Source organism: Rhinichthys klamathensis, unplaced genomic scaffold (assembly GCF_029890125.1).
Source record: "Rhinichthys klamathensis goyatoka isolate OS25496 unplaced genomic scaffold, OSU_Roscu_1.1 h1tg000152l_1, whole genome shotgun sequence".
Lineage (NCBI taxonomy): Eukaryota > Metazoa > Chordata > Actinopteri > Cypriniformes > Leuciscidae > Rhinichthys > Rhinichthys klamathensis.
The window spans coordinates 411,133-437,633 of NW_026606687.1; the positions used below are offsets into that span (position 1 = coordinate 411,133).

Genomic DNA, 26,501 nt, shown 5'->3' on the forward strand with positions numbered 1-26,501 from the left:
AAGCGACTTTGTCACTGCATGTCGCCAGTGGCTGGCGGTGAGGTCGCTATAGTGGGCGTTCCCACTACTGGTTGCCTAGTAATGTTTGTGAGTGACATTCACGGATGTTACTCCATGTTGTAGACAACAAATCAGTTTTATTGCCGCTACAAACAAACATTTTGGAAGGAAAAGTCTAAATCTAAAATGGAATCAGTACATAAAATGCATAATATTAAAGATGAACGAGAAACAACGAGTGCTCTTTCTTTGCCATCGCGGCCATTTAACTGCAGCAAAAGGGCAAATGCCGGTCTATCTGGGTTCACGAAACCATTCAGGCTCGGAGAATTATAGGACAGTTTCTGACTGCTGAAATGAGCTTCTCGTTCATCTAGCCTCGGTTGGACTCGGCACTGAAGAGTGACGTATCACGTGCGCTCCACTGACTTCACTCCTATTGGTTGTCGCTCCTGAAAGTCGCTCTTCATTTGCATAAAGTTGAACATATGGACACGCCCAATCCGGTGGTCACTGTCGCTCGTGTCGCCGGAAATCGACCGCTCTCCATTGAAATGAATGGGATCCTGTCGCTTTATCGCTGATAGTGTGAATGCACCTTATCGCAGATTCTGTTTCATGCTGACTTTAAACCTGCAACAAGGATATACATAGTCAGTGCTATAAATATTTATACACCATTTCTCATTTGAGGAACTGGAACTTGCCATTCACAAATACAAACAACTGAAGATTTCATTGCGTCTCCCACTTTTGCACAAATGCGATAGAACTGACCCTAATCCTGAAACACATGGGTCTGATATTGATATAGCAGAGGAACTACAACATGTCATCAGATTAAGGGCAGTGTTGATGGGCTTATATCCTCGTGAATTTATGAACTATGGAGTATCAACAATGAAAAAACTGCATTTTGTCAAGATGCTCAAACTTTGAGCTCAATTTGAGTTCTCCAAGGGTTTTTTAAATGGTAGCAGATAGATCGATTAAATTTATATAAACAAAATTTGATAGATAGATAGATAGATAGATAGATAGATAGATAGATAGATAGATAGATAGATAGATAGATAGATAGATAGATAGATAGATAGATAGATAGATAGATAGATAGATAGATAGATAGATAGATAGAGCTTTAGGTTTATTTTAGTGCATTGCTATGTACCATTCACATTTGACAAGTCTTTTGCTCACATCACGGTGCATCTCTCCTGTACAGAAATGCATCAGTGCTTCAGGTACTGTGTCCCCCCAACACACACACACACACACACACGCGTATGCACACCCTTCTCCTTAAAGTAGATCAGTCACCATGGAGATTCGGGGGACGGGGGGGGGTTGTCCACAGTCACCAATCATGGCAAACCATGCAGGGGTTGGGCCCCAGCCCCCAACACACTTCGCCCCATCCAATAATATTCTCTTGAAGGTCAGGGGAATGTTGACACTGCAGACCCAGTTAAAACAAAGTGTCTGTGTACATGTGCTACTATGCATGCTTGTTTCAGGTGATAACCAATACCAATCCTGCAACAAGCACAAATACTCTAACATCACCTTCCTCTAATCAAAGGAGCAGTGAGGACATCCAGTGGTGAGATGGATGGATGAGACTGGTAAACTACAGCAAGCACAAAGAACATGAACATTTCACTTTTGGTCCTGTAGACCCGAACAGATAGTTTACTGCCACCTTAATTTTAAATCATGTGATGCTTAATAGAATGTAATTTTTTCATTCATTCACTGACTGAATGTGTCCAGTTTATGAAATAATGGGTTGAATGGGAGGGATTGCCTAATTGCAGGGCTGCCATTTCTATCCTATAACATTCACTGAGTGGTCCGCAGTAACCCTCTGCAAGCATTCCAGAATGAGGTCAACAATCCATCCAATAATAATCACTGTGCGCTGTCATGTTGTGGATGTTCTACTAGCATGTATCTTATCTACTAGTGTGTTCTACTAGTATGTGTATACAGTATTTTTATATATATATATATATATATATATATATACTACCGTTCAAAAGTTTGGGGTCAGTGAGAATTTTATTTTTATTTTTTGGAGGAAAGAAATCAATACTTTTATTTATCAAGGACAGTAAAGACATTTATAATGTTACAAAAGATTCTATTTCAAACTAATGCTGATCTTTTGAACTTCCTATTCATCAAAGAATCCAAAAAAAAAAAAAAACTGTACAACTGACAGACCAACAACTGTTTCAACATTGATAATAATAATAAATGTTTCTTGAGCATCAAATCCTCATATTATACTGATTTGTGAAGGATCATTTGACACTGAAGACACTGACACTGGTGATGCTGAAAATTCAGCTTTGATCACAGGAATAAATTACACTTTACTATATATTCACACAGAAAACAGCTGATTTACACTGGAATAATATTTAATACTATAACTGATTTTTTTTGTATTTTTAATCAAATAAGCGCAGCCATGGTTAGCAGAAGAGAATTCTTTTAAAAGTATTTAAAATCGTACCGACCCCAAACTTTTGAACAGTAGTGTATATATATACATTCATACTATTGCAATCAAAATTATTAAATCCCACAGAGATTGTAATAATTTACAAATGTATGCTTTTGTGTATGAGTTAAAAAATTGCATGTATAACAGTCTAGTGGCAAATTAAAAGTGATAATGTCAATATATAATGTAATACTTTTAAAACCCCTTTTCAATGATGCTGTATTTAAGTCGTGTATGGTACAAAATTGTGTTAAAACGCAATTAAGCCTTTGGGAACTCTAGAACAAAACTGAATTAGTTTGTGGTTGTTACACATATATTTGGCCCATGCATGTGCTAAACTTGAGTAATATGGCCAAGTCAAAAGAGACTAGCTCTCACAAAAGCTAGAATAGATTGTTTTATTACATTAGAAAGTCTATGGCTACAAGAAGATTTCCAAAAAAGAGACACAGCTGGCAGCCTTATTCAGACGTTTAAAATTTGTTGTACCAGAAAATCTTTGAGGGAGTAAAAAGCACAATATTATTAAGGGGAATAAAATATTTGATAAGAGCAACTGAGAAAAACCCTCAATTTACTGCCAAAGACTTGAAAGATGACCTGATGAATGGAGGAAAATACATTTCAATATAGAGTATAAACAATAGACATGCATGGCCTTCATGTTGGAACATCTTGCCGAATGCCACTCTTGACTAAGAACAAAAAGGCCAACTTGAATATGCTAAAATTCATTTGGATAGACCTGTGGAGTTCTGGAAGAATGCTTAATGGAGTGATATGACCAAACTGGAACTTTTTGGACCCATGGATCAGCATCTGGTGCAAAAAAAGGCAAAGCTTCTGAGCAGAAGAACACATCTTCATGGTCAAACATGGAGGTGGTCCAGTCTTTTTATGGGGGTGCTTTGCTGTTGCAGGAAGTGGAGATCTTGAGTGTATGAAGGACATCATGAATTCATTGAAGTATCAAGCCATTTTGGCAAAGATGGTGATGCCTTTGGTGCAGAGACTGAAGCCTGATGTTTGATGGACTTTCCTGTGGGACAGCCATCCCAAAGTATTCATCCAAATCTACTTAAGCTTAGTTCAGGGATCAGAATGTTCTTGTATGGCCTGTAAAGTCTTCAGATTTAAATCTCATTGAAAATATTTGGTGGACTTTGAAGAAAGCAGTGTTAACGTAAACACCAAAGATTATCAGTGATCTGGAAGCTTTTTTAATCGGCCAAGATTGCAGTAGAGATGTTTCAGGTTATAAAGAATAAAAAAATCTGCACAAATTGTACTTTTAGGGGTTGAATAATTTGTACATGAATGTTTAGTCAATTCGATTTTTTACATTTTTTATCAACTTCATGTTCTCAGAATCACTCAAATGTGTATTAATAAACTTTCTATAATAGTGTACTGATGCCTCATAATTTTGTTCTCGGGGCTTGAATAATTTTGATTGCAACTGTATAGCCTATACATATATATACAGTTATGTATATACAGTTGCAATCAAAATTATTCAACCCCTGAGAACAAAATTTTAAATATATATATATATATATATATACACACACACATTTTTAATTTGAAAGTATTTAAAAACACACAGTATAATTCAATTTATATATTGAATCATATGTATGTTTTTAAAGGATTTCATGTTAAAAATGAATATGAGTGCAATTATTTAAAAATAATTCATTTACATATATAAATCAGAAAATATGGAAAATACAAATGATATATATATAATTTGTATTTTACATATTTTGTGATTTATATATATATATATAAATGAATTGTGTAAATATATATAGGCCTATATATATATATATATATATATATATATATATATATACTATTTTCAAATAATCAGTAACAGTGTAGAATTGTTAAACTGTAATTCACACTCCAGCACAGGTGTCCACCTGAACCCCATGTTGAATCACACAAAACAGCCACAATTAGCCACTGTGACATCTCAAATGAGCGTGTAAAACGGATTCCGACAGATGGGACACTTGATTTAAAAAGAAGAGATTTTATTTATGAGCAAGCAGTAAGCGGATGGAGAGATGAGGAGAAGAGAGGCGCCGGACATGACATGGGGGTGCAGGTCGCCATGGTGTTGCTGGGGGAGACGGTGCAAGACGTCACTGCGAAGGACGGCAGGACACAAAGAGAGAATACAACGAGAAGAGGGGTGAAAAAGTGCAAGGGAGGGGAGAGATATAAGGGGGCAATGCTCAAAACGAGAGAAAGGCAGTGAATCTGTAAGAGGGCACAGTTATTTATTTGCTTGCTGAGGTGCAGGAGAGTTCAGCAGTGAAAACAGACTTAGAGTATTTAAGTAAATAAATGTAAATAAATAAATAAATAAATAAAAAGAACTAAAACTATAGAGACATATATTGACTGAGAAATGAAATTAAGTCTTACATTTTTTGTACATGAACATGTATATGCAATGTAATATATAAAACATTAATGGAGATGTAATTTTTTTAAAGCAAAATAATGCTCCATTTTACAATAGAATATAGTAAATGTTTATCAAAAGTAGTATGAATGTTTTTGAAAAATGTGTAGAAGACATTTGTTAGGTAAATTTTATTTATTTTTTTTATTAAAAAAGACAAAGGACACTTTCTGGTTATCAAATATTAGTGGACATGTCCAGGTTTATCTGAGGGAAACTGACTATATACCACTAAAAGTCATCTCAAGACCAAGCAAATTAAAGTACTTGCAAAACTGTTTTTAGTTTTTATGTTTATGTTTAGGTTTAGGTTAGATACCACTTGGTTTAATCCGTTGTTTCTACTGCATTTTAAACTGTGACTTAAGTGTCCAAGTACTTTTGAGGGCCACAGTAGATCCTTGAAATCCAAGATCTTGTCCTAATGCTCTCTCTCTCTCTCTCTCTCTCTCTCTCTCTCTCTCTCTCTCTCTCTCTCTCTCTCTCTCTCTCTCTCTCTCTCTCTCTCTCTCTCTCTCTCTCTCTCTCTCTCTCTCGTGATTTATTTGCCTCAGTTCTAATATTTGTCAGCACTGTGTTTTCTTCTCCTTGTCTAAATGTCATCCCTTCTTCGAAGACAATATGGAGAGAGAGAAAAAGAGGGAGCAGGGCAGAGGGAGGAAAGAAAGGGGGAGGGGGGACACTCGTAAAAAGAGCAACAAAAGTTTGGGAAAATTAAACATTAGGTAAGACACGTTCACACAGACCCATTTCGGGACAGGTCTGAGCACTTCTGCTGTTCTATCTATCAGGTTATTTATTGTTACGACACATATTTCTCTGTCAATTTCCGCTGGCTTTCACGCACAACTCTTTTGTGAGAGTCTCAGGATTTAAGGGCAACATTTTCTGATGCACCCTTCACTGATACTAGGTAACAGATGCTCAAGTCACATGCATTGACAAAAGGAATTCCCTCTCTCTCTCTCTCTCTCTCTCTCGCTCTCTCACTTACACACACAGACCTGCAGATGTATGCATTTAGACAGTGATTTGGCACTAGACTTTTGGTCAGTTGCCCTCTTTTTGACGCACAACACAAATACAAACACACAGTTGAGTGTGTTAGCATTTGTATAATCCCACGAGTTGAAGGCACCATCCTGCGGGACTCATTAAGCAGAGGTCACATATTACGTCCTGAGTAAATTGGACAATGAGTGCAAGCTCATCCCTCAATGTTAATGTACTATGGCCGAAACCTTCACCCCTCCCTTCTCTGAGGTCTCCAACCCTCCCACCCTTTATTCATCCTTCCTTTATAACCCCACAACCATCACTTCATCCACACTTATCTGTTTTTTTTGTTACCTTTGGAATTGCTCATTTTGGTGGACAAATTGGATTACTGAAATGGAAACTTTTTTCCCCCACATATACTAATACAGAGATCTGAAGGGAATGGAAGCGCTTTCTTAGGATACAAATAGAGTTTGTATTTTTGTTTCTTTATAGCTTTTTAAGTTCATCAAAGAAAATGGGATATCATAAAAGGATTCTAATCATTTATCTATACAACTAATACATTTATTTTTTTGTCCTGATTATTTTACTCAACCAAAGAGATATTGAGATATATATATTTTTTTGTCATGGATGAAAATGCCATAAGATGAATATCTCTGTCTGTGTGACAATAAGATTACAACTTAGAGGCATTTTATCTTCAAAACATAAGTGGAAATAATTACAATCATCAAGCTTGTGATAAATTTGGATAATTGACAGATCTGGAACTCGATTTAAATGGTTCGTCGACAGCAATATTTTTTTATCCTTTTGGACCTCAAAGTGGTAAAAATGTATCCTTTGTCTTTTGTAGTGATTGACTGAGATTTATTTATTAGACATTCATTTTTTATTATATAAGAAATGTCACATTTGAAACTTCTCTTTAGTAGCCTACATTGCGAAGGCTGTCTAATTGTTTTGTTTGAATTATTTGAATTGCCTACTATAGATTGTATTATTCTCATTAAGCAGTAAAAATATCTAAATATATTCTGATGCCAGTCATAATCTGTAAAATTTGAATTATTATTATACAAGTCATGCATATGCATAAAAGCAGTGATTACGTATGAGCAGGTCATGTTCAAGTAATTGCTAATTATATTTATTATATAATGTAATAATGTAACAATTCAGTAATGTCATTTCCTGTCTATTGATTTTGACAGATATGAGGGGAACAACCCCAACGTAACAGGCACAACTGAAAGAAACACAGTTGAACACTAATTCAGAGACAGACAGGTAGACAGACAGACAGGCAATCTGATGCCAACGGTCTCCTCAGTGACTCTCACGGGACGACTCCTCCTGCTGTTGCTATGGGCACCCCACCTCACCATGGCAACCAACTGGCTGTAAGTTGGCTTGTGTGAAAGCGTTTGTTTGTTATGCCATAACTTGTAAAAGATGGTGACATCTTTTTTTCTCACACACTTTCTTGGTTTCTTTTATGGTCGTTTCCTCTCCCTGTTTTTTTTTAATTTACCTGTCCCAACGTTCATTGACAAAATGTCATCCTTTTATTCATATGCCAACTTTTTCTCTGACACTATTTTTCTGTTTTGTGTTTGATTTATTCTCCATGTTCTTCTACTACGCTGTACCTCTCTCTTTGTAGTTCTCTGGCACGTCTGCCACGCTCGCGTCCTGTGTCTGGTGCCGAACCATGTGGCCGTCTGAGGGGATTGTCACCAGGCCAAGTTGGGGTGTGCCGGGCACGGGGGGAGGTCATGGAGTCCGTGCGAAAGGCAGCAGAGATGGTCATTGAAGAGGTGAGAGAGCCTGAAACACAATGACTCACAATAACAATTTTGTTCTAACAGTCATTTATTCAAGGACATGATGGCAAAAAAAATAAAATCATGTCAAAAATATACATACAGAAGTTCCTTTATCACACTTTTTACTCTAGGGAATATTTCTTATTTTGGAATGTCAGTTTTGGTTTAGTCCTGGCTACCAAAAAGTATTGTAAATGTCATTGTCCCAGAAAATAAATACAGTTCATTAAACTCACATAGACCATTTTGTTCTGTCAATTTCTTGTAACTAGAGGTGTAAAGAGTGCCTGAAAACCATACTTAAGTAAAAGTACAGATACCTTACAGCGAAATTGACTCCGGCATTACAAGTCACCAATTGCAATACTACTTGAGTAAAAGTCTTAGGCCTGGTTTCACAGACAGGGCTTAGATTAAGCCAGGATTAGGCTTTAGTTCAATTAGGACATTTAAGTAGCTTTTATAAACGTGCCTTAGAAAAAAACATTGCTGGTGTTCATCTTGAGACAAAACGGAAACAGAAATAGAATAGAAATTGCTTTCACCTCTGCCTTTTAGTCTGGGATTAGACTGTGAAACACCAGGGGCTTGACTATCTGATTAACAGGAGTGTTTTACTTGTGCTGAATATAGGCTAAAATATGCACTAGTCTTCAACACATGTAAGAAATATGCCAGTGAAAAACAAGAAACAGTTGATTTAAGAGGAGAGCAATCATGTTTTATTTTCTAAAATCAAAATAAAACTGTTACTGAACACCTCGATATTGCAAAAAACCAAGGTCGACACAACAGCCTCTTAAACGTCAACAAACACGGAATATCCTTCAATATCCAATATCCATCAAAATATGTCTTTAATATAACAAATAATTAAAACAATGTTAAGTAAGATTGAATAGTACTTGCACTGTACGTGTTAGGTTTCGGCCTTATCACCAGGTACAGCCATGTCCTCATCTCGTATTTGCTGCCATTCGGGTAAAGGAGTTTTGCTGACAAGTTTGAATGAATAAGGGCAAAACGCACAACAAGGTATAGTTTCTTCAATGCCCTGTAGATGGTGATATCGCTTCTTTTGTAGTAGAAATAAACTGTTGCAGAAAAAGTTAGGTGCCATGCTAAATGCAACGAGTAATTGCATTTCTGACAAGTGTATTCGAGTAAGGAGTAGGCTACTTATAGCCAAACTACAATGTAGCCAAAAAGATTGTTTCAAAAAAAAAAAAAAACATTAAAAAGCTTTATTTACGTTCCATTTAATCTTGTGCTACTATATGTGAAAATGTCAAAAAGTTGATAAAATTTCAGATGCAACTTCCCTGCCTGGAAAGTAGTAAAACCATGTCTTATAGTGTTTCAAAAAGCATTAAAAACTTTTACTTTCTTGGAATTCCAAATCAATGATTGTAGCCCAAGTGAAAATCAACTTTTTGATTTTTCAACTCTTTGAGGCCAATAGGCAGTGGCAACTGACCTTTGTAGTTGTAGTATGGATCACATCTTCCAAACTGGCATAGGATAATGAACCCAAATGCCTGACTTCCACAACAATCTATGACTTATTATTCGTCTCTGCCATCACCCTCACTGCTTCTATCCTCCTTGATCTTCAACTTCTTCCTTTCTTACAACCTTATTTTCTGATGCACTGCCATCACTATCATCAATACTTTCTGGAAATGGTACAGCTTTTCCTCTCTGTCTTCTATAAAATGTACTAACATGGTGGCAAACAGGCAAAAAGACTATTATACTGTCTGCCAGACCAGTACTGAACAATAGTGCCAGCTACAGAGAAAATGTATCCTTTAAAAGGACTTTGTCATTTATGCATGACGCACAGTGCAATTAAATGCAATTTATAAACGAGGATGTCCCATAGAGGGTTAAGTACAGTAACTAATTACATTTACTCCAATAATTTAAACCACTGCTTGTGATTGCAAGTAGCCCCGGTCACATTTTAGGGCCACAAATGTTCCTAGACTACAAATAAGCCTTAATCTTTAACCTTTATGTAACTTTAACAGTTTCATATCTGCATATATTAACTCTGACTTATTTGTTCCATTTTAACCACTGCAGTGCCAACATCAGTTCCGAAACCGGCGTTGGAACTGTTCCACCACTCCTCGTGGGATCAATGTGTTTGGACGAGTCATGAACCAAGGTTACAACAATTATGTCACAACATATCACATATTGGATTATTTTATGCTTCAACTTTCAAATACCTTGATGTCATGGCTCAAGCATTGATTTAATTTAATCAATTGGTTTATTGTAAAAAAAAAAACATTTCTTTTTTAAATTATTATAATTGTTTTATTTTTTATAAATATATATATATATATATATATATATATATATATATATGTGGTGTTAGTGCATGAATAGTGTTGGACAGAGTGTGGCCTCAAAAAAGTACCACTGCGATAACCACTGTGAATTTTTGTATTCAATTATTCATTATTTACCCACATTCTTATTTTATTCATTTCACAAGATGCAATCAATACAATCAGCTTTAAAGGACAACCCCGTTTAGCCTTTCTCAGTTTATGTGCTGTCTTCAGGCACCCGTGAGGCGGCTTTTGTCCACGCTCTTTCATCGGCAGCAGTTGCTGTGGCTGTGACTCGGGGCTGTAGCAGGGGAGAACTGGAGAGGTGCGGCTGTGACCGAAAGGTCAGGGGGGTCAGTCCTGAAGGTGAGTTGTAAAACATGTCATTAACAATTTCACACTGACCAAAAATATATATGCCAAGCATGTGCCTCTTGCTCACCCTTAGGTTTCCAGTGGTCAGGTTGCTCTGATAATCTGTCCTATGGCGTTGCATTCTCTCAGACCTTTGTGGACGAGCCAGAGAGAGCTAAAGGCATGTCATCAGGGCGACCGCTAATGAACATTCACAATAATGAAGCAGGACGGAAGGCAAGCAAGATGTTTCACTTACTGATTGATATAAAAACTTATCACCAACTCCGTATTGTTTTTTATGGTTTTCTCTGTCCTTGTTCAGGCTATCCTCCACAACATGCAGGTGGAGTGTAAGTGTCATGGTGTTTCGGGGTCCTGTGAGCTCAGAACTTGCTGGAAGGTGATGCCTCCGTTCCGCCGGGTCGGTGCTGTGCTGAAAGAACGTTTTGATGGTGCCACAGAGGTATGTGCTACAATGGCTCTGTTCCAGTTGCCTACATAGATAGCTGTCTTCTAAGGCAGAATCCTCACTGAGACGGAAACTCATAAGTGACTGATTTTTTGGAATGCTTTGCTAAGGTAGAAACTGCGTACGTTCCACAAATAGCACTCTACACTGAAGTTTTACAGTTTTAATAGAGTGCAATAGTGATCAGTTACTTTTTTAGCAGCCTTGGTTTCAGGCTCCAATCAACCAGGTGAATCACAACACTACAAACTTTGATTTGAAGCAAATAATTATTTTGAAAATCAGACAATAAGACAAAGGTAAAACTGTGTACTTAACGCTTTAATGAGGGAAATAATTACGATTCCATGAAGCATTGCAATTTGCAAATGACATAATCAAATAAAATGGAGAAATATAAAACTATTGATTTATAGCTGATTACAGATGTAAAAAGTTTGTTTATTGTTTATTGCAAAACATGCATATGTGTACAAATATTTAAGCATAAGGAAACTAACTCGTTTACCTAATTTGCAGTGCTTATTGGTGTGGGTTGCGCTGAAGAATTCTTTTGGCATGCTTTTATGTGTAATTTTCTGATTGGTGGATTCTCTGCAGAATCATAAGTGTCATCAGAATCAATATAAATAATGTGGGGCCGATGGCTTCATCAAAACCATATAACGGCGATTACCGACCTCGTAGCTCATAGTAGGTCTGTTTTAAAGGTTTCTAAGTTATTGTCAAAAATTCACTTCCAAAATCCAACTGTTGCACTCTGTAGAGTTTGGTGTTAGGAATGTTGCTAAGCTAACAATACAAAATTCTAATAAGCATAATACGTTTAGCACGGGTGAAATAGTTCATTTTATTAGTTTGAATAATTTCTCATCAATATTTCTAAGCACTGAATGAAATCCAGCATCTTGGATGATTTTTGGAGTTTGTCGCAATGCATTCTGGGATTACATTATCTGAGAAGGATACATACAATACTGCATAAGAATTTTGCTATTGCAGTACTGTAGAAGGCAGCATAAATATGTGTATGTAATTTGACAAGTTCAAGGGTCACAGCCACACTTTCTGCTTAGGTACGGCTGACACGCGTGGGCTCTCGCACAGCTCTCCTTCCACGGGATCCCCAAGTGAAGCCACCAGCCACACGGGACCTTGTCTACTTGGCTTCTTCACCGGATTTCTGCCGCTTAGACCCAGACAATGGCATTCCTGGCACTGCAGGACGACGTTGTAATGGTAAAAGTGTAAAAATCAAAATTACCGACTAAAATAATCAGTATAATCAATTCCCTGGTTTTACATGTCATTTCATTGCTCTTTACTAATCCTTTCCTATTGCTCCACGTCCTAGGAACCTCACGGTTGGCACCAGATGGATGTGAACTGTTATGTTGCGGCCCAGGTTTCCGAGCAGGCCGGGCTGAGGTAGTCCAGCGCTGCTCCTGTAAGTTCTCCTGGTGCTGCTCAGTTCGCTGCCAGCAGTGCAAGAACACAGTGCTCATACACACCTGCCGAGAATGAGACATACCTAGAAAAAGCGCACAACCACACAAGCACCACCTCATCTCATGCCAGCCTGCATTAATGCCTACATGATGAAGAACAAACCTCCTCCATCATGCCCTGAATTTGGTGAATTTAAAGTTATTTTAAATGTGACATTACATTACAATTATTTTAATAGCACTTTTGTTGAAGGGCAATGTGTTGAACTGGAACACACAGACACCATTACACTTCTTAAATACTCAAATACGCATAAAATACAAAAAACATTAACTAACTTGTTCAGACAACGCTCTTAAAGCCGAGATTAACCCCTGAATAACAGCAGAATAATGTTAGTTTAGTCTGAGGCCTTAGCATTAAATTCTAGTCTAGAGTTGCTCTATCCCTGTTTACTGTATTTATAATTTCTTTTCAGTTTTGCTGATTGTGTTTATTTATTTGAGTTCATCATGCCTGTGTGGCATTATCTCTGGATGGAAAGTTCCACCTGCAAACTCTTCGGCTTCAGCTGTGTTTTGTTTCGGCTTGTCCTATTGTATAGACAAGAGGCTCGTTTATTATAATTGTCTCATTTTTATAATCTATATGGCTTAAAATAAAGTTGTTTGAAATCTTAAAGGTGGAAAGTGGTTTTGTTTGTTAATTATGGAATGATACATTTTAAAGGAAATCATTCTAATTGATAAATCACTGATTTAGTGATCAAAAACCATTTCTTCTCAATGATTGTCTGGTTATATTTTTGTGGAAACTTTTTAACAGCACTAATTTGAAATAGAAATCTTTTGTAACCTTCTAAATGTCTTTACTGCCACTTTGATCAATTTATGCACCTTTGCTGAATAAAAGTATTAATTTCTTTAAAAACCAAAAACTTGACCTCAAACCTTTGAAGTGTACATGTTTTTACGTTTGTCTGCTGACAAACACCCCCAAATACCAAAATAATCTAATAAGCAGGATACAAATACAGCTGTGTCAGTCGCACCACTTTTATTACAAATATAGTGAGATTCCAAACACCGCAGAACTTGACTAAGAAAAGGCCACATTTTAAACCGCCATTATCATCAGTTATCCTCCTTTTTACTCACACGACTGTTAAAATCAGTTATTCAAAATATTACATTTCAATTTGTTATTTTATTAATAAATCACAATCAAATGGTACTCTAGCAAAAAAAAAAAAATCATAAAAAAAACTCGTTTCAAAATGTGTCACTACTAAATTCATTCACCCAAGAGGAAACAGTAATACATTTAATACAACATAGTCCAAGTCAAAACAAAAAGAGAAAAAGGCAAAAAAAAACACAAAATAAAATTCAGTTTTCTAAACGGCCAGCAGAAGGCACTGCATGGCTTGAGAGTAAATGCACTTAAGAGATTCTAGGAGCATGAACCACAGAAGAAGAGAACAGTCTGGCTCATACAGGAAGAAACAAATGCTTGTGAACTAAGAATCCATTGGCTCCCACAAAAAAGTCCCAAACTCTCTTATAAACCATATAACACGTTACTTCGGAGGGGATGTGGCCATAGTGAGAGATTCCTATAGCCATAACACTCTGATCCAACATTAAAACTGTTTTTAATAATTAAAATATCTAAAATTGTTACGGTTTATTTTTGTATATGTTCTATTTCAACGCCATTGTCAGTGATTAGAGCTAATTATACGCCCAAACCAATAACGTTAGCTTGCTTTTGTGCCAGATCCAGTCCAGTACCTATTAACAACAGTAAGTGACCACATATAGGACAGAACCTGCCTAAAGGTGTCGTGTGAGTCCAACATCTAGAACAGGCAAAAACGCAACATTAAAAAACTGAAAACACACCCTAAAGCAACACTAAAAGGCTAATTTGTCAAGAATCGCCTTTGTGCCCTTGGCAATTTTGCAATGTAGCGAAAATGCTCAACTGAAGAGATTCAAGAAAGCTGAAATCAGCTTACTGCACGCAACACTATCCACAGGTTACAGAGCAAATAGTCGAGCCCTGCAGAAGCGCTCATCAGAGCAGTCGGCATGTTCGGCTTTACACTTCATAAAATGTGCTGTTTTTAGACATTGTGTGCTAACCAACCCTTGTGCAGCTTAGAGCAAAGCATGTGTCGGGGACAAACCCGACATTTGTCCAGCAAAAGCATTTCAAATCATTCATTTTTGATGGCGATCAGAAACCTGAAGCATTTAATCTCATGTATTTGTGCCACTGTCGCACATTTTTTTTTGGATCGATTACATGTAACTGACACTTAAAGCATTAAAGTGGATCTATATGTTGTTCTGTAGGCATCACATGCATAACGTGCGCCTGTATTTTTTTATATCTTTGTTTGTAGGGGTGTTATTGGTTACAGGGTTCTCTAATTACTTCCGTTCTTCTAGAAACATTAAGAAAGGCACAGTGTGCATTTATTTGTTTGCAATACCATTTTTTTTTGCCAAATTCCTCAAGTATCACGTTTTCTTTTTTTTGCTGTTTTGTTCCCATGATTTTTCCCAATAATAACTCTCTACTCCAAATCCAAGCCCAACCAAACTTAAAAACCCCACCAGAATGTTTCCTTTTTTCTGCCTCTCTAGTTGGAGTGAGTGCAAAACCCACTGCTTGTGTTCCTACAAAAGGATGCAGCGCTTCTTGGGTTTGGTCTCTGGAGGTTCAAGGGCAGCGAGTATCGCCTCGTCGAAAACATTCTTAAGGCCTCTCTGTAAGAAAGAGATCATAAAATGAAAGATCATTTGCAGTAGGTCACATGGGTGGTAAGTGAGGAAAGCGGTTATGTCATCATAGGCGTGTGCGGCTGCTCTTTTAACCTGTGTGAGGGCGGAGCACTCCACGTATTTGACAGCTCTGAGGTCTCTGGCCAGCTTCTCCCCGCTCTCAGGCGATATGGGGCGCTGCTTGTTTTTGGCAAGTTTTTCCACAGTGTTACTGTCGTCCCTCAGGTCAACCTGAGTGCCCACCAGAAGGAATGGAGTGCGTGGACAGTGGTGAGAGATCTCCGGTACCCACTTAGAGAAAGAGAGAGGGGGAAAAATGAATGGTGAGAGAGTATAGAGAGCTATTTATCATAGCACAATCAGAAACAAACTCAGAATTACAAAGAGTGCAAAGCTGGATAAGCTAACCCAGAGACCATCGACAGAGAATCACGGTGCTGACAAAATATTTTACTGATAACCAAATCTAGTCCAATTGATCACTTTATATTAGGGATGCACCGATACCACTTTTCATTTTTGGTAATTGCCTGTATTTTCACTGCATTTGTAATTTTTTAATATACTGGGTAGAGAAACCAAAAGAATATGAATCACATAAGTTGGCTTAATTTGTTTAGAAAATATTTATTTCCTTTCATTTCTTTTCATGCTTAAGCATGTTAAAATGTATTGTATGAGCTTCTTACTTTCACTGTTCATTATATTGCTCTATCATATTTTATCTTTCATTTAATAGCACAGCGCATTTAGAGCTGCTCCAGCAGGGCTCAATGCTCAATGTGTCACACGAGTGAATTCTCAATTCCAATTTTGATATTACAGCAAAAACTACTAGCCTAATTATTGTCAATTTAAAACATTATAAAGACAAGTAATAAAATAAGAACAAATAATCAAATTACAAATAAATAAATACAATAGAACAAAAAAAAAAAAACACTACAAATGAAATAAACAGCTGTTTTGGGGGGTTTCAGGTAGATCTAACAGTAGTTTTCAGGTACATAATTTGAATAAAGTTATCAAATGTGAAATAATACTGTATGAATTAAATATAGATGAGTCTTTATAAAGTTACAAAATACAGTCAATAGCAGTGATTACTTTGTCTTTTGTAGTTTGATTAACAGAAAAAAACACAACAGCAGGTTTATTAAAAGGTACAATATGTAGGAGTTTTGCAGTAAAATATCCAAAAACCACTAGGCCAATGTTATATATTTTATTTAGTTGATTACTTACAATATCCCAAATGTTTCCAACTATTTGTAAATCGTGACAAAACTGCAATTTTAACCAAGGAAACGGGGCGTGTCAGCAGGGGTGACGAGTCGCCAGTCAATGGCGTCAAATCCGCGTTACCCTCGGTTTCCGCTCGTGCTGCCATAGTAACCATGGCAACAGACGTGGACAACTGGGTTATGCCTAGCAGGACGCTCACGCTGATGTTGTTTTGATCAAACATTATGGACCATGGCAAGCAGACTTTGAGACAAAAAGAGGACTGAAACGAAGATCAACATCTTTCGAGATGCCAAGAGCTCCACGTCCACGACTAACTTCGACTTGGCAGAGACGCCACTCTTGTATGTACTTTATTAGACAGGTGAGCAAATGTACATAAATCTTATCAATGTTATTTAGTTCAACATGATGAAATGTTAGAATATGATCTGTATGTCATTCTAATGTTGATCTAGCTTACTGCTAGTCTCATATAGCCAACAAACAACCTAACTAACAACATTCAACACACTCAAATGCCGTTTAGTGTGATAGTGTAACTGTTAGAGCAAGTGAAACAGCGCTGCGTTACCTCAATTTTAATTAGTCTAATAAACTGACCAGTGCGAGTTTTAATTCAGCACTTGCGTGTAGAATGAAATGTCCTTATTCTTTTATATCCACGGGACTCGCGTGTGGCGCTGGTATACGCCTCTCATTAGCAATCGCGCCCTGCTTCAATACCACAGTCATGTTAAAAACATCAATGTATTTACTCATCCATAAACATTATTAGATCCAACAGCTTGACAACAAGATCCATAATTTCGCTTAATGCTTTGCGTCATTAATATATGCCTTTGTTATTGTAAGAGGTTAGCGACCCCTGGTGGCGAAAGATCCTACATATTGTACCTTTAAGCTGTTGTCCCTTTAAGACCGAATTCACGGATCCAATATTGCCTGCTACTGAACATGAGTTTTCTTTGTTTACGTTCATTAAGATATAACCCAGTATGTTTACCAGGATACTCGCCAAGATGGACATTTTACATAAATTTGTGTGAATGTGTCCATTCAGGCGCAAGACGTGAAAGAGTATTCAATTCGCACGTGGTCTGAGGCAGCTTTCAGGGCGTGGGTTTCGGATGTTTGCGTTCATGAAACTTCTTGACCTGCAAACATTCTGTAATAATGCAGGGAACCACTCGTTATACATAAATCACGTAACAGTTCCTGTTTTACTTACATTGATTTAGTTTTAATCCAAATGATGCATGTGTGCTGAGTGAACGATCAGCAATCAAGAGCATTCAACAGAAGTGCACTCTCTTTTTCTCTCTCTCGTCAGTTAACGTTAATAATACATGCCTCGTTTTACTTTCTTTTCCATTTACATATACGACCGAACTACAAACTTTCCACTGATGTCTCTGAAAAAGGGATGAGCTCTAAAGCTTGCACGTCTGTGCAGCTGCGTACTCAATACACTGCACGTTTTTCGCTTATCAGCTCGCGCATAGGCGAGGCGTTACTATATTTTGTTTAATATTTCACTAATTAGATACATTTACTTATTAGACAGCCTTTTCTTTTACCCCCATTATACTCTCTGTTGTCAGTGTTTCTTTGTCTGGACACAAACACTGCACATACGCTGCGTGGTATCGGTTATAGGTATCAGAGCATTTTTATGAGTACAAGTACACAAGCGCAGTATCGGGCCCAATACTGGTATCAGTACATCCCTACTTTATATGATGAAAAGATGGAATTTAGGCTTTTATTCACATACAAATTCTGGCCATATAAAACATAAATCTCAACCTTACTTGCTTGACGTGTGTCAACAAACCTCATTGGTGCTTGCGGAAGCTCAAGCATGCTGTGCAACAAGCAAGCTTGAGCTTCCAATTACCATAACTGATGTGTGTGTTGATGAATGTTTATGTGAACAAAAACCTTAAATTCAATCAGTTCATCATATAAAGCGATCGTGTCTCTTCAGACTAAATTCATATAGATTAGTTTTATGATCTATTTAAAAACTTTTTAAAGCGTAAAAGTGGGAGTTCTGTGGACTGTCAATGGAGGGACAGAAATATTGTACAAAATATTTTCATTTGTGTTCTGAAGATGAACGAAAGTTTTACGGGTTTGGAATGACATGAGGGTGAGGAAATGACAATTTTCATTTCCGTGTGAATTAACCCTTCAAACCCATTTCCTGACATGATACATATTTGATTAAAAATAAATGTTCCATTTTTTTTTTTACTTCTATAAAAGAAATACATACACACTACCATTCAAAAGTTTGGGGTCAGTACTTTAACTTTCTATTCATCAAATAATAAGCATAAGAGTTCTGTCAAAAACATAAAAAAGACCTTACGGTCAGGTCTTATGTTTTTTAAAGAAACCAGGCAGGAATAATAATAAATGGCCCCTGTGGTCTCCCATACATTGCATTATGAACTTGTAATCTCTGTACTGTCCTTATCTTACAAATGAATCTGTGCTGCCAATTTCCACACAAATTTTACTCTTCTGCTCCATAAGCAAATAAAGAACAACAACAAAAAAACTATATTATACAGCTTGTTAAGCATTAAAATACAGCTTCTTAAATAAATTGTAGGAGCAATGTAAAATGAATGTTTAAAGTGAAAAACTCACTTTTTTTTTTCATTGTGCCGCTACATAAATAGATCTGAAATATTGATTTGAGTTCCTCAAATAGGCTTTAAACAGTCATTCTATAAAATCCCAAAATACTGCAACTGATCAATCAATCACATATAAGATTATATATATTAAAAACAATACATCTTAAAAGAATATTTCACTGAAAAATTAAAATTACCCCATAATTTACAGTTAATACGTTCCTTCTGAAGCGAAGCGATGGGTTTTTGTAAGAAAAATATCCATATTTAAAACTTTATAAAAAAACAATCAATGGCTTCCGGCAATGGCCGTACGCGTGTTCAGCCGCTCACGAGAGTCTAATAATGGTGGAAGGGTGACCTTTGACTATAGGTCGACCGATAGTGGATTTTACCGATAACGATAGCTAGGTTGGACAATGCTGGCCGATAACCGATTGATCAACAGATTTCTGTCGGCTGCATGAACATATCAACGTCTCACGTCACTAGCTTTAAATATGTAGCTTATTTGGCTAAGGAATGCATAAAAGTGACCAGCTGGATTGATATAAACTAATGCAAACAGATGGTAATAATTGTGACAAACATTTGGGTCGGGCTTGCGTGTTTTTGTCACATTGTTTAAACTGCTTGAAGTACTACTAATGTTAGCGTCCTCTCAGCCTCGACAGCAAACATACTGCTGTTCTCCACTAATGCAGCATCTAGTCAACAAACTTATTACTTTATAATGACATGATAAAACATAGGGTAGTGTACTGTATAACATACCGTTTGATTGTCTATTTTAAATTTGCATCTGAAGTCTCCCCCTCGTGTCAAAACAAACTCCACGAGGCGTCAGTGATAGGTTTTATTTTGCCTCTAGAGGCCGCTCTCGTACTGTATAATGACAGCGGACCCTTCTCAGCCACTCCAGCAACTGACGCAACCCAAAACTATCAGTATGGATTTTTGACGATAATTGATTGTTCCAACGCTGATCCAGCGATCAATCTACCTCCGAACGACGAAGCCCCTCTTCTCTTATATCGACATTTTCCCTTTAAAACTTCTCATTTTAGACTTCTAATTTGTGACCAGCGTTTTGTTCAGCTCTGTCCTCTGCACTTCCACGTTCGTTAAATCTCACCGAAGCTTACGGTTTGATTACGTCATATGTCGGGTCAAAGGACAACCTTCCGCCGGAACTCGACTCTCGTGAACGCTAGGGCTGGCCCGAATACCATTTTTCGAGCTTCGAAGCTTCGGTAGTAATGAACATCGAATATTCGAAGCTTCGGAATCTCTATAGCCTATGTCTGTCTGTCCGTTTGCATTTTGATTATTTCGAGAACCGTTCATCCAAACGACTTCGCAAGGGAGTGCAGTGTCGTATTTGGTGCAATATAGATAGACAGGCGAGACGCTACACGTTCAGAATGAATACACTTTTAATAAACTATAGAACAGCGCGAGCGGGAAGCGGCGCGCCTCACGCGAGCAGAGCTTATATGCTCCGAGAACGGACACTGCACTATATAAAACACACACACAGGTCTGTTAACTTAAGCAATATTTTTATTAAGGTAGTCTAATATTTTTCTAGTAGCTTTATTTATTAAGTAGCTTATTTATTAAGTTATATGTTAAGTATTATATTTCACCAGATTATATAGTGTAAAACATATTCAAGCACGAATGAGAACCGTTTCGAGGGGGATGCCAGGTGTGCAAAGAAAAAAAAAAGACGAATATTCGAATGTCACATTTTCAAATCGAATACCAACCCACCGAACGAATATTCGGGTCCAGCCCTAGTGAACGCACGTATGTTTTCTTACAAAAACTCATTGCTTCACTACAGAAGGCATTTATTAACCCATTGGAGTCATTTGGATTATGACTCCAATGACTTTTATGATGGATGAATGCACTCTTTGGAGCTTTAAAAACTATTTCACTATTCAATGCCATAACAAAGGTGGGAAGAGCAAGGATATTATTTAATATAACTTTGATAGTGTTCGACTGAAAGAAGAAAGTCACATACACCTAGAATGGCTTGAGGGGGGAGTATTTTTGAGTGACCTATTCCTTTAAGGACTTCACACTATAAATCTGAAGAGAAAACGACTAACAAATACAACATTTCTACATAAATCAGATGCACCTCGGTAATGAGTGTGCTTTTCACGTACGCACTGATGATCAGTTTAAATAGATCTATTCACATGAGTTCCATTCTCCAAGTCCAGCAGGAAAATCAGGTACTGCTAAGTGTGTGTTTTAATGACACTAAACATGTGACGTCAGTGTCATCAAAGTAAAACCTGACTGTATGAAACATACTATGCTGTTAAAGAATGTATCAACACTGTAATGTATCTGTCTGTACATGATACCATGCCATAAATATGGGGGAATAGTAAACTGAAAATGTAAACACTAAATCATGACATAGTTTAGTATACCACCAGTAATGATGTCAATAAGCCAGAGAACGGTAGCTTTTCCATGTTCTGATCCCCAAACAGTGAGACAAGCAAGAAAGCAGAAAGCACTTAATAAACACCCACCTTCTCTTTCACATTCTCAAAGGAGGAAGGAGAAACAACAGAGAAGCAAACAAGGAATACGTCTGTCTGCGGATAGCTGAGAGGCCGAAGTCTGTCATAGTCTTCCTGACCTGAGAGAACAGAAATAGATGCAGTTCATTACCACCTCTCTTCTGCTCTGAGAGTCATTTGAGACGCAGCTTTTGAACACAACAGCAAAGATTGAGAAATTCAATCCATCTTGAAAAACAGCAAGAGGAAATTATAAATTAATGTATACTACCATTTACAAGTTTGGGGTTGGTAAGTTTTTTCTTATTTGTCTTATACTCACCAAGGCTGCAATTTTTTAATCAAAAATACAGTAATAACAGTAGTATTGTGAAATATTACTACCCATTAAAAAAAGTTTTCTATTTTAATATATATATATATATTTTAAATCCTTATTATCAATGTTGAAAATGGTTGTGCTGCTTAATATTTTCGTGGAAACCATGGTACATTTTTTAGGATTCTTTGATGAATAGAAATCTTATCTCTCATTATAAATGTCTTTACCGCCACTTTTAATCAATTTAATGTGTCCTTAGTGAATAAAAGTTTTAATTTGCAAACTTTTGAATGATAGTCACAGTGTATATTTTATATCTGACCATTTTTCCTTATTGTTTCTCCACTTATTTAATAAATCCTTATCCTATATCAAAACAAAATAGTTATCTTCTTCAGGCTGTGACATACTATGTAACATCATCAAATGTGTATTAATGTCTAAAGCCGTATCCGAATACACATTTTTGCTCCTCATATACTGAACTGTGTGACATTCACTAGATAGTAAATAAGCAAATTAGTCAGCGGGTCTAAGCAGTATGAATTATTGGATAAAATGCCTGTAACTTATGTTTTCTCATTAGTTCTCAAATTTCCAGTTTTCCATCTTCTTTTTCCACAGAGACAGCTATTCTCTCATATCTCTTTGTATCATGTTGACACTTATACTTCAGGATTTAGCATTAAGCTTTGTATTAGCATAAAACCTGTAGTATTTTCGAATTACCATGCTTTCCACCCTCATATCCCCCTGAGACGAGAGATTTATGTATTTTTTGTCTGGAAAAAATCCTCAAATGACGCAAAATCGTCATTTTGCGTCATCGGAGGATTTTTTGGCCAGAGGCTAAAGACTACAGTCAGTAGTAGGGGCTGTCCCGCATGTTTTCAACCCGCCCAAAGAGGGTGGGATCTCACTCACAGAATGTACACATAGTGTCAGCCATCTTTTTTTGGAAGCTAAGCTAGCAGGCTCTTGTTCTGTGGAGAAAGCTGAGTAACTTAGGAGAAAGCTGAGTAGTAGGGGTCACCATCCTCTTTTTCCTGGACATGTCCGGGATTCAGCTTTTTCTTTCTGCAGTCGCCATTCATTGTTTACATGCACACCTTTTGTTTCAATCTAACTGAAATCATTCCGATTGGTGAATCTGAATGTAGTGTTTACATGAACACTAAACAAGTGATCGGTTGATGTGCGTTTTAACATTGCTAAGAAAATTCCCGCTCCTCCGTGAGAGATACGAGACCGGTGCGTCTCACAGGTGTCGCTCATCGGTAATCACGCCGCCGTTCTCCCGCTAGCCTCGTCCTGCTCGCCACAGTAAACATAATGACTGGCGACTGTAGAACGCAAAAGCCGAATCCCGGACATTTTCGGGCAGACTCATCACGGAGACTCACTAGTAGCCTAGACTTGTTGTTTAACTACTGCGCTCGTTTACCGGTAGGCGTGGCCTACTAGGGCAGCGAAGCAAGTGCATTCTGGGAGTTGTTATCTTTCTTCCACATAAGCCAAAAATACATTTTCTGGCTTTTCTCAGTCTAGAAAGCTCCAAATTCAAAAATAATTTCACATTTCTTCTACATAAATGACCCATTTTAAATACACATTCATCTTTCCAGAGGTGAAGTATCCCTTTAAGTCAATATTATGGTAACCAAAGTTGATGCACTAGATACTGACTGAACAAATCAGTCAGCATTACAAAAAAAATTACAGTGTGGGCAATCAACTCAGATTAAGGTCAAGAGTAAACAAGCCCCAGACCGCATTACCTGCTGTGTCGAAAAGCCCCAGTGTATACGGTTCCCCTCCGATCATCACTGTGACAGCATAGTTGTCAAAAACCTGCAAACAAACAAAAATCTCTCATTTATATACATTGTATTTCAGACAACACTACACACCTAATACTAAAAAGGTTTCTACAATAATCTTATCAAATATCCTTTGACAAACAACACATACATGAGATCTCCTAATTTGAAACAGCACAAGGCACACAATAGATAATAATAGCTGCCATTATTACTCATAATCATTCATTCACTGTGCCCCCTTCCCCAAATCTCTGACCCAGAGCCAACCACCCTTTACTCCGTTACCGTGGGAACATATTCAGAGGGGAATTTGTTGGTTGTGTATGAGATGAGGAGGCAGGTCTTTCCGACAGCTCCATCTCCAACCACCACACACTTTATGGTCTGCATCTATATGGTAAAAGAGAAAGGGTGAAAATCATGTTATCACTTACATTGGCCCTCGTGGGATTCAGAAATACCTCATTTAGGAATCATTAGTTTCGTTTAGTTCCACCGTTCACTGTCGCCAATGTCAGGGTGAATGCATTTACCAGAATTGTCAATAAGCCTTAAGTGATGTGATTAGATTTCAGAGACAAAGGCAGGCATACAGAGAGACATCTACAAGAATGTGTCCAATGTTATTTGCTTCCGCATATTAACGCTGCTTAGAGGAAGGCTTTATTACTTTGTCATACTCGCACTAACAATATCGCCTGCTTTTCAGCTTCATTGCAGTTTCTGAATTTTATTTTTTATATGAAACCTTATTTAAACTGTTGACGAACAATATTAATTACATGTTTTGAAGACCAATTAAGGACAATAAAACAAACGAAAACCTGATAGCTTATAAGTAAAACACTAATGCTCCCGTTTATCGTTGATTCAAGGCAGTGTTTTTTTTTTCTAAACACTACACGAGACGCATTTTATTAATAATAAAAGTAGGATTTTACATTAGAATAATTTAATTCTACTTTCTTCCCCCACCAATAAAGTTATACACTTCACCTAATAAATCTACTTAATTTAAAAACGTTACTACAGTAAATGGCGAAGAAATTGGTAGTTTTGGGTGATTATAGAAAACGAAAATAATCCTGAAGAGATTTGTCAGCGGTGAAGTAAATCAAAGTTTTGTGTAAAGAAGGCGACAGGATGCTGCGATGCTAAGCTAACGCGCTAGCACTGCCGAGAGGCCACAAATCATCCTAAATCAAAATTACACAACGGTAAAGGCTGACATAGGACGTGTACTGTTTAACTACAAGTTGATCGGATAAAAGCCATATAAAATAATGCTACAGATTGAGAATTGCTTACCGTTCCTCTCCGGCGACTAGGCGTTGGTTACGTCCGGGTTTGAGAGTATCAATCTGACGCGAATGAAAGCGAAAAACGTCCAGTTGTAGATCCTGCGATAATTCAGCATGCCCACTCTGCGCATACGCCCAACACAGGCTGCAGTTCCTTTCAAGTGGCCGCCAGGGGCGCACGAGGGCTTTTGGGGATTATCTTTATTGTAAATATCATTTATACACTCAAGTGGAATATCTTCAAAATTATTGAAGATATGCCAGATACCCCCCCCCCCCCCCCGCCAAAAGTGAATATTGAAGAATGGAAAACGTGTGTTCCAAATGTTTGAGAATGCTAGTAAAAGCATTATATGTCTATGATTAAACTGCTTTTTTATTTCCATGTTTCCGCTTTATTTCCATTTCAATTAGCCAAAATATTCTATTAATAAATAAAATTTATATTAAAAAGGTCCTTATGAACACACTAGGAGGCTGCTAAACCCATATAGTGATTAGTCAATTTTTTGTAGGCTATTATCCAAAAGGGTGCAAGTCATGGAGGACAAGTTTTTGTGCAGTCAAAACGTTTTAGCCAAACCACTATGACTAAAAATGTGAAGAGAAATAGAATGCAAAAAATAATAATATCTGAAATAAGATCTAAAACAATGAAACAAGCTTGTCAGTAGGATATAGACAATCACGTGATAAAATTTGGAAACGAGTGGAAAGGTGGCTTTCCTCCTGTTGATGAGAGGCTCTCTGTTAGCGTTCTGTATACTGCCATCTAGCGACAGACAAGCAATAAGGTCTATTATTTATATTTAATCTTGAAAAATATTTATTTTTTTCAACGTGAAATGTATTAAGGAATTTCGAAACACGAGAACAAAGGCTAGGCAATTTAAGGAATGTATCAGGCTAAAAGCCCCCTCCTCCTTACTCATATGCATATTATATATTGTACATATATATTGTAATGTAGCCTATATAGTACAATTTTACTATTTCAAATTACCTAATATTTTGCACACATCAATCAATAAATGCACACACAATGACAAAAGAAAAAATATATACAATACAATTACAAATCCTAAAAATATCAATAAAATAAAATGTTATATACAAAATAAAACTAAATTAAAATGTATCGTGTAGTTAATGTATTTAATGCAACTCTCTTGTTGTTTCCTCACATTTTCACATTTACTGCACAACGTCTGAGCTTATGCCCAAGCATCAAATTAATAATGCTCTAAAAACAATAAGATAACCTTCGAATGACCCACGGGAGACCAAAATACATAAGCATCTGAACCAAAATAATAATAATTATTATTATTTTGAGAGCAGAGCTTAAACTTTTATCTTGATTCACCGGA

At 37.0% G+C, this 26,501-nt stretch overlaps 2 protein-coding genes across 2 annotated transcripts; one reads left to right on the top strand and one right to left on the bottom strand.

The window, feature by feature from the left end:
• Positions 1 to 6,738: 6,738 nt before the first annotated feature.
• wnt4b (wingless-type MMTV integration site family, member 4b) lies at positions 6,739 to 12,611 on the top strand. Its single transcript, XM_056258466.1, has 9 exons — positions 6,739 to 6,824; positions 7,211 to 7,399; positions 7,663 to 7,816; positions 9,914 to 9,998; positions 10,405 to 10,536; positions 10,619 to 10,761; positions 10,850 to 10,990; positions 12,073 to 12,235; positions 12,351 to 12,611. Exons 2-9 carry the CDS (start codon positions 7,311 to 7,313, stop codon positions 12,518 to 12,520), a joined length of 1,077 nt encoding a protein of 358 aa, XP_056114441.1. The 5' UTR covers positions 6,739 to 6,824; positions 7,211 to 7,310; the 3' UTR covers positions 12,521 to 12,611.
• Positions 12,612 to 13,484: 873 nt separating this feature from the next.
• On the bottom strand, positions 13,485 to 25,285 carry cdc42l (cell division cycle 42, like). The gene is made up of 6 exons (XM_056258468.1): positions 25,139 to 25,285; positions 24,116 to 24,220; positions 23,786 to 23,858; positions 21,695 to 21,804; positions 15,331 to 15,528; positions 13,485 to 15,222 (listed from the first exon to the last, which is right to left on the bottom strand). The coding sequence occupies exons 2-6, from the start codon at positions 24,218 to 24,220 to the stop codon at positions 15,133 to 15,135; spliced, it is 576 nt and encodes a 191-aa protein (XP_056114443.1). The 5' UTR covers positions 25,139 to 25,285; the 3' UTR covers positions 13,485 to 15,132.
• Between the last annotated feature and the right edge of the window lie 1,216 nt (positions 25,286 to 26,501).

Coding starts and splice junctions, on each gene's coding strand:
- wnt4b (XM_056258466.1), top strand. CDS start 7,311: ATGCCAACGGTCTCCTCAGTGACTCTCACGGGACGACTCCTCCTGCTG. Junction 10,762..10,849: donor ATAATGAAGCAGGACGGAAG/GCAAGCAAGATG, acceptor GTCCTTGTTCAG/GCTATCCTCCACAACATGCA. Junction 10,991..12,072: donor GTTTTGATGGTGCCACAGAG/GTATGTGCTACA, acceptor CTTTCTGCTTAG/GTACGGCTGACACGCGTGGG.
- cdc42l (XM_056258468.1), bottom strand. CDS start 24,220: ATGCAGACCATAAAGTGTGTGGTGGTTGGAGATGGAGCTGTCGGAAAG. Junction 23,859..24,115: donor CCTCTGAATATGTTCCCACG/GTAACGGAGTAA, acceptor GTTTGTTTGCAG/GTTTTTGACAACTATGCTGT. Junction 15,223..15,330: donor AGTGCTCCGCCCTCACACAG/GTTAAAAGAGCA, acceptor TCTTTCTTACAG/AGAGGCCTTAAGAATGTTTT.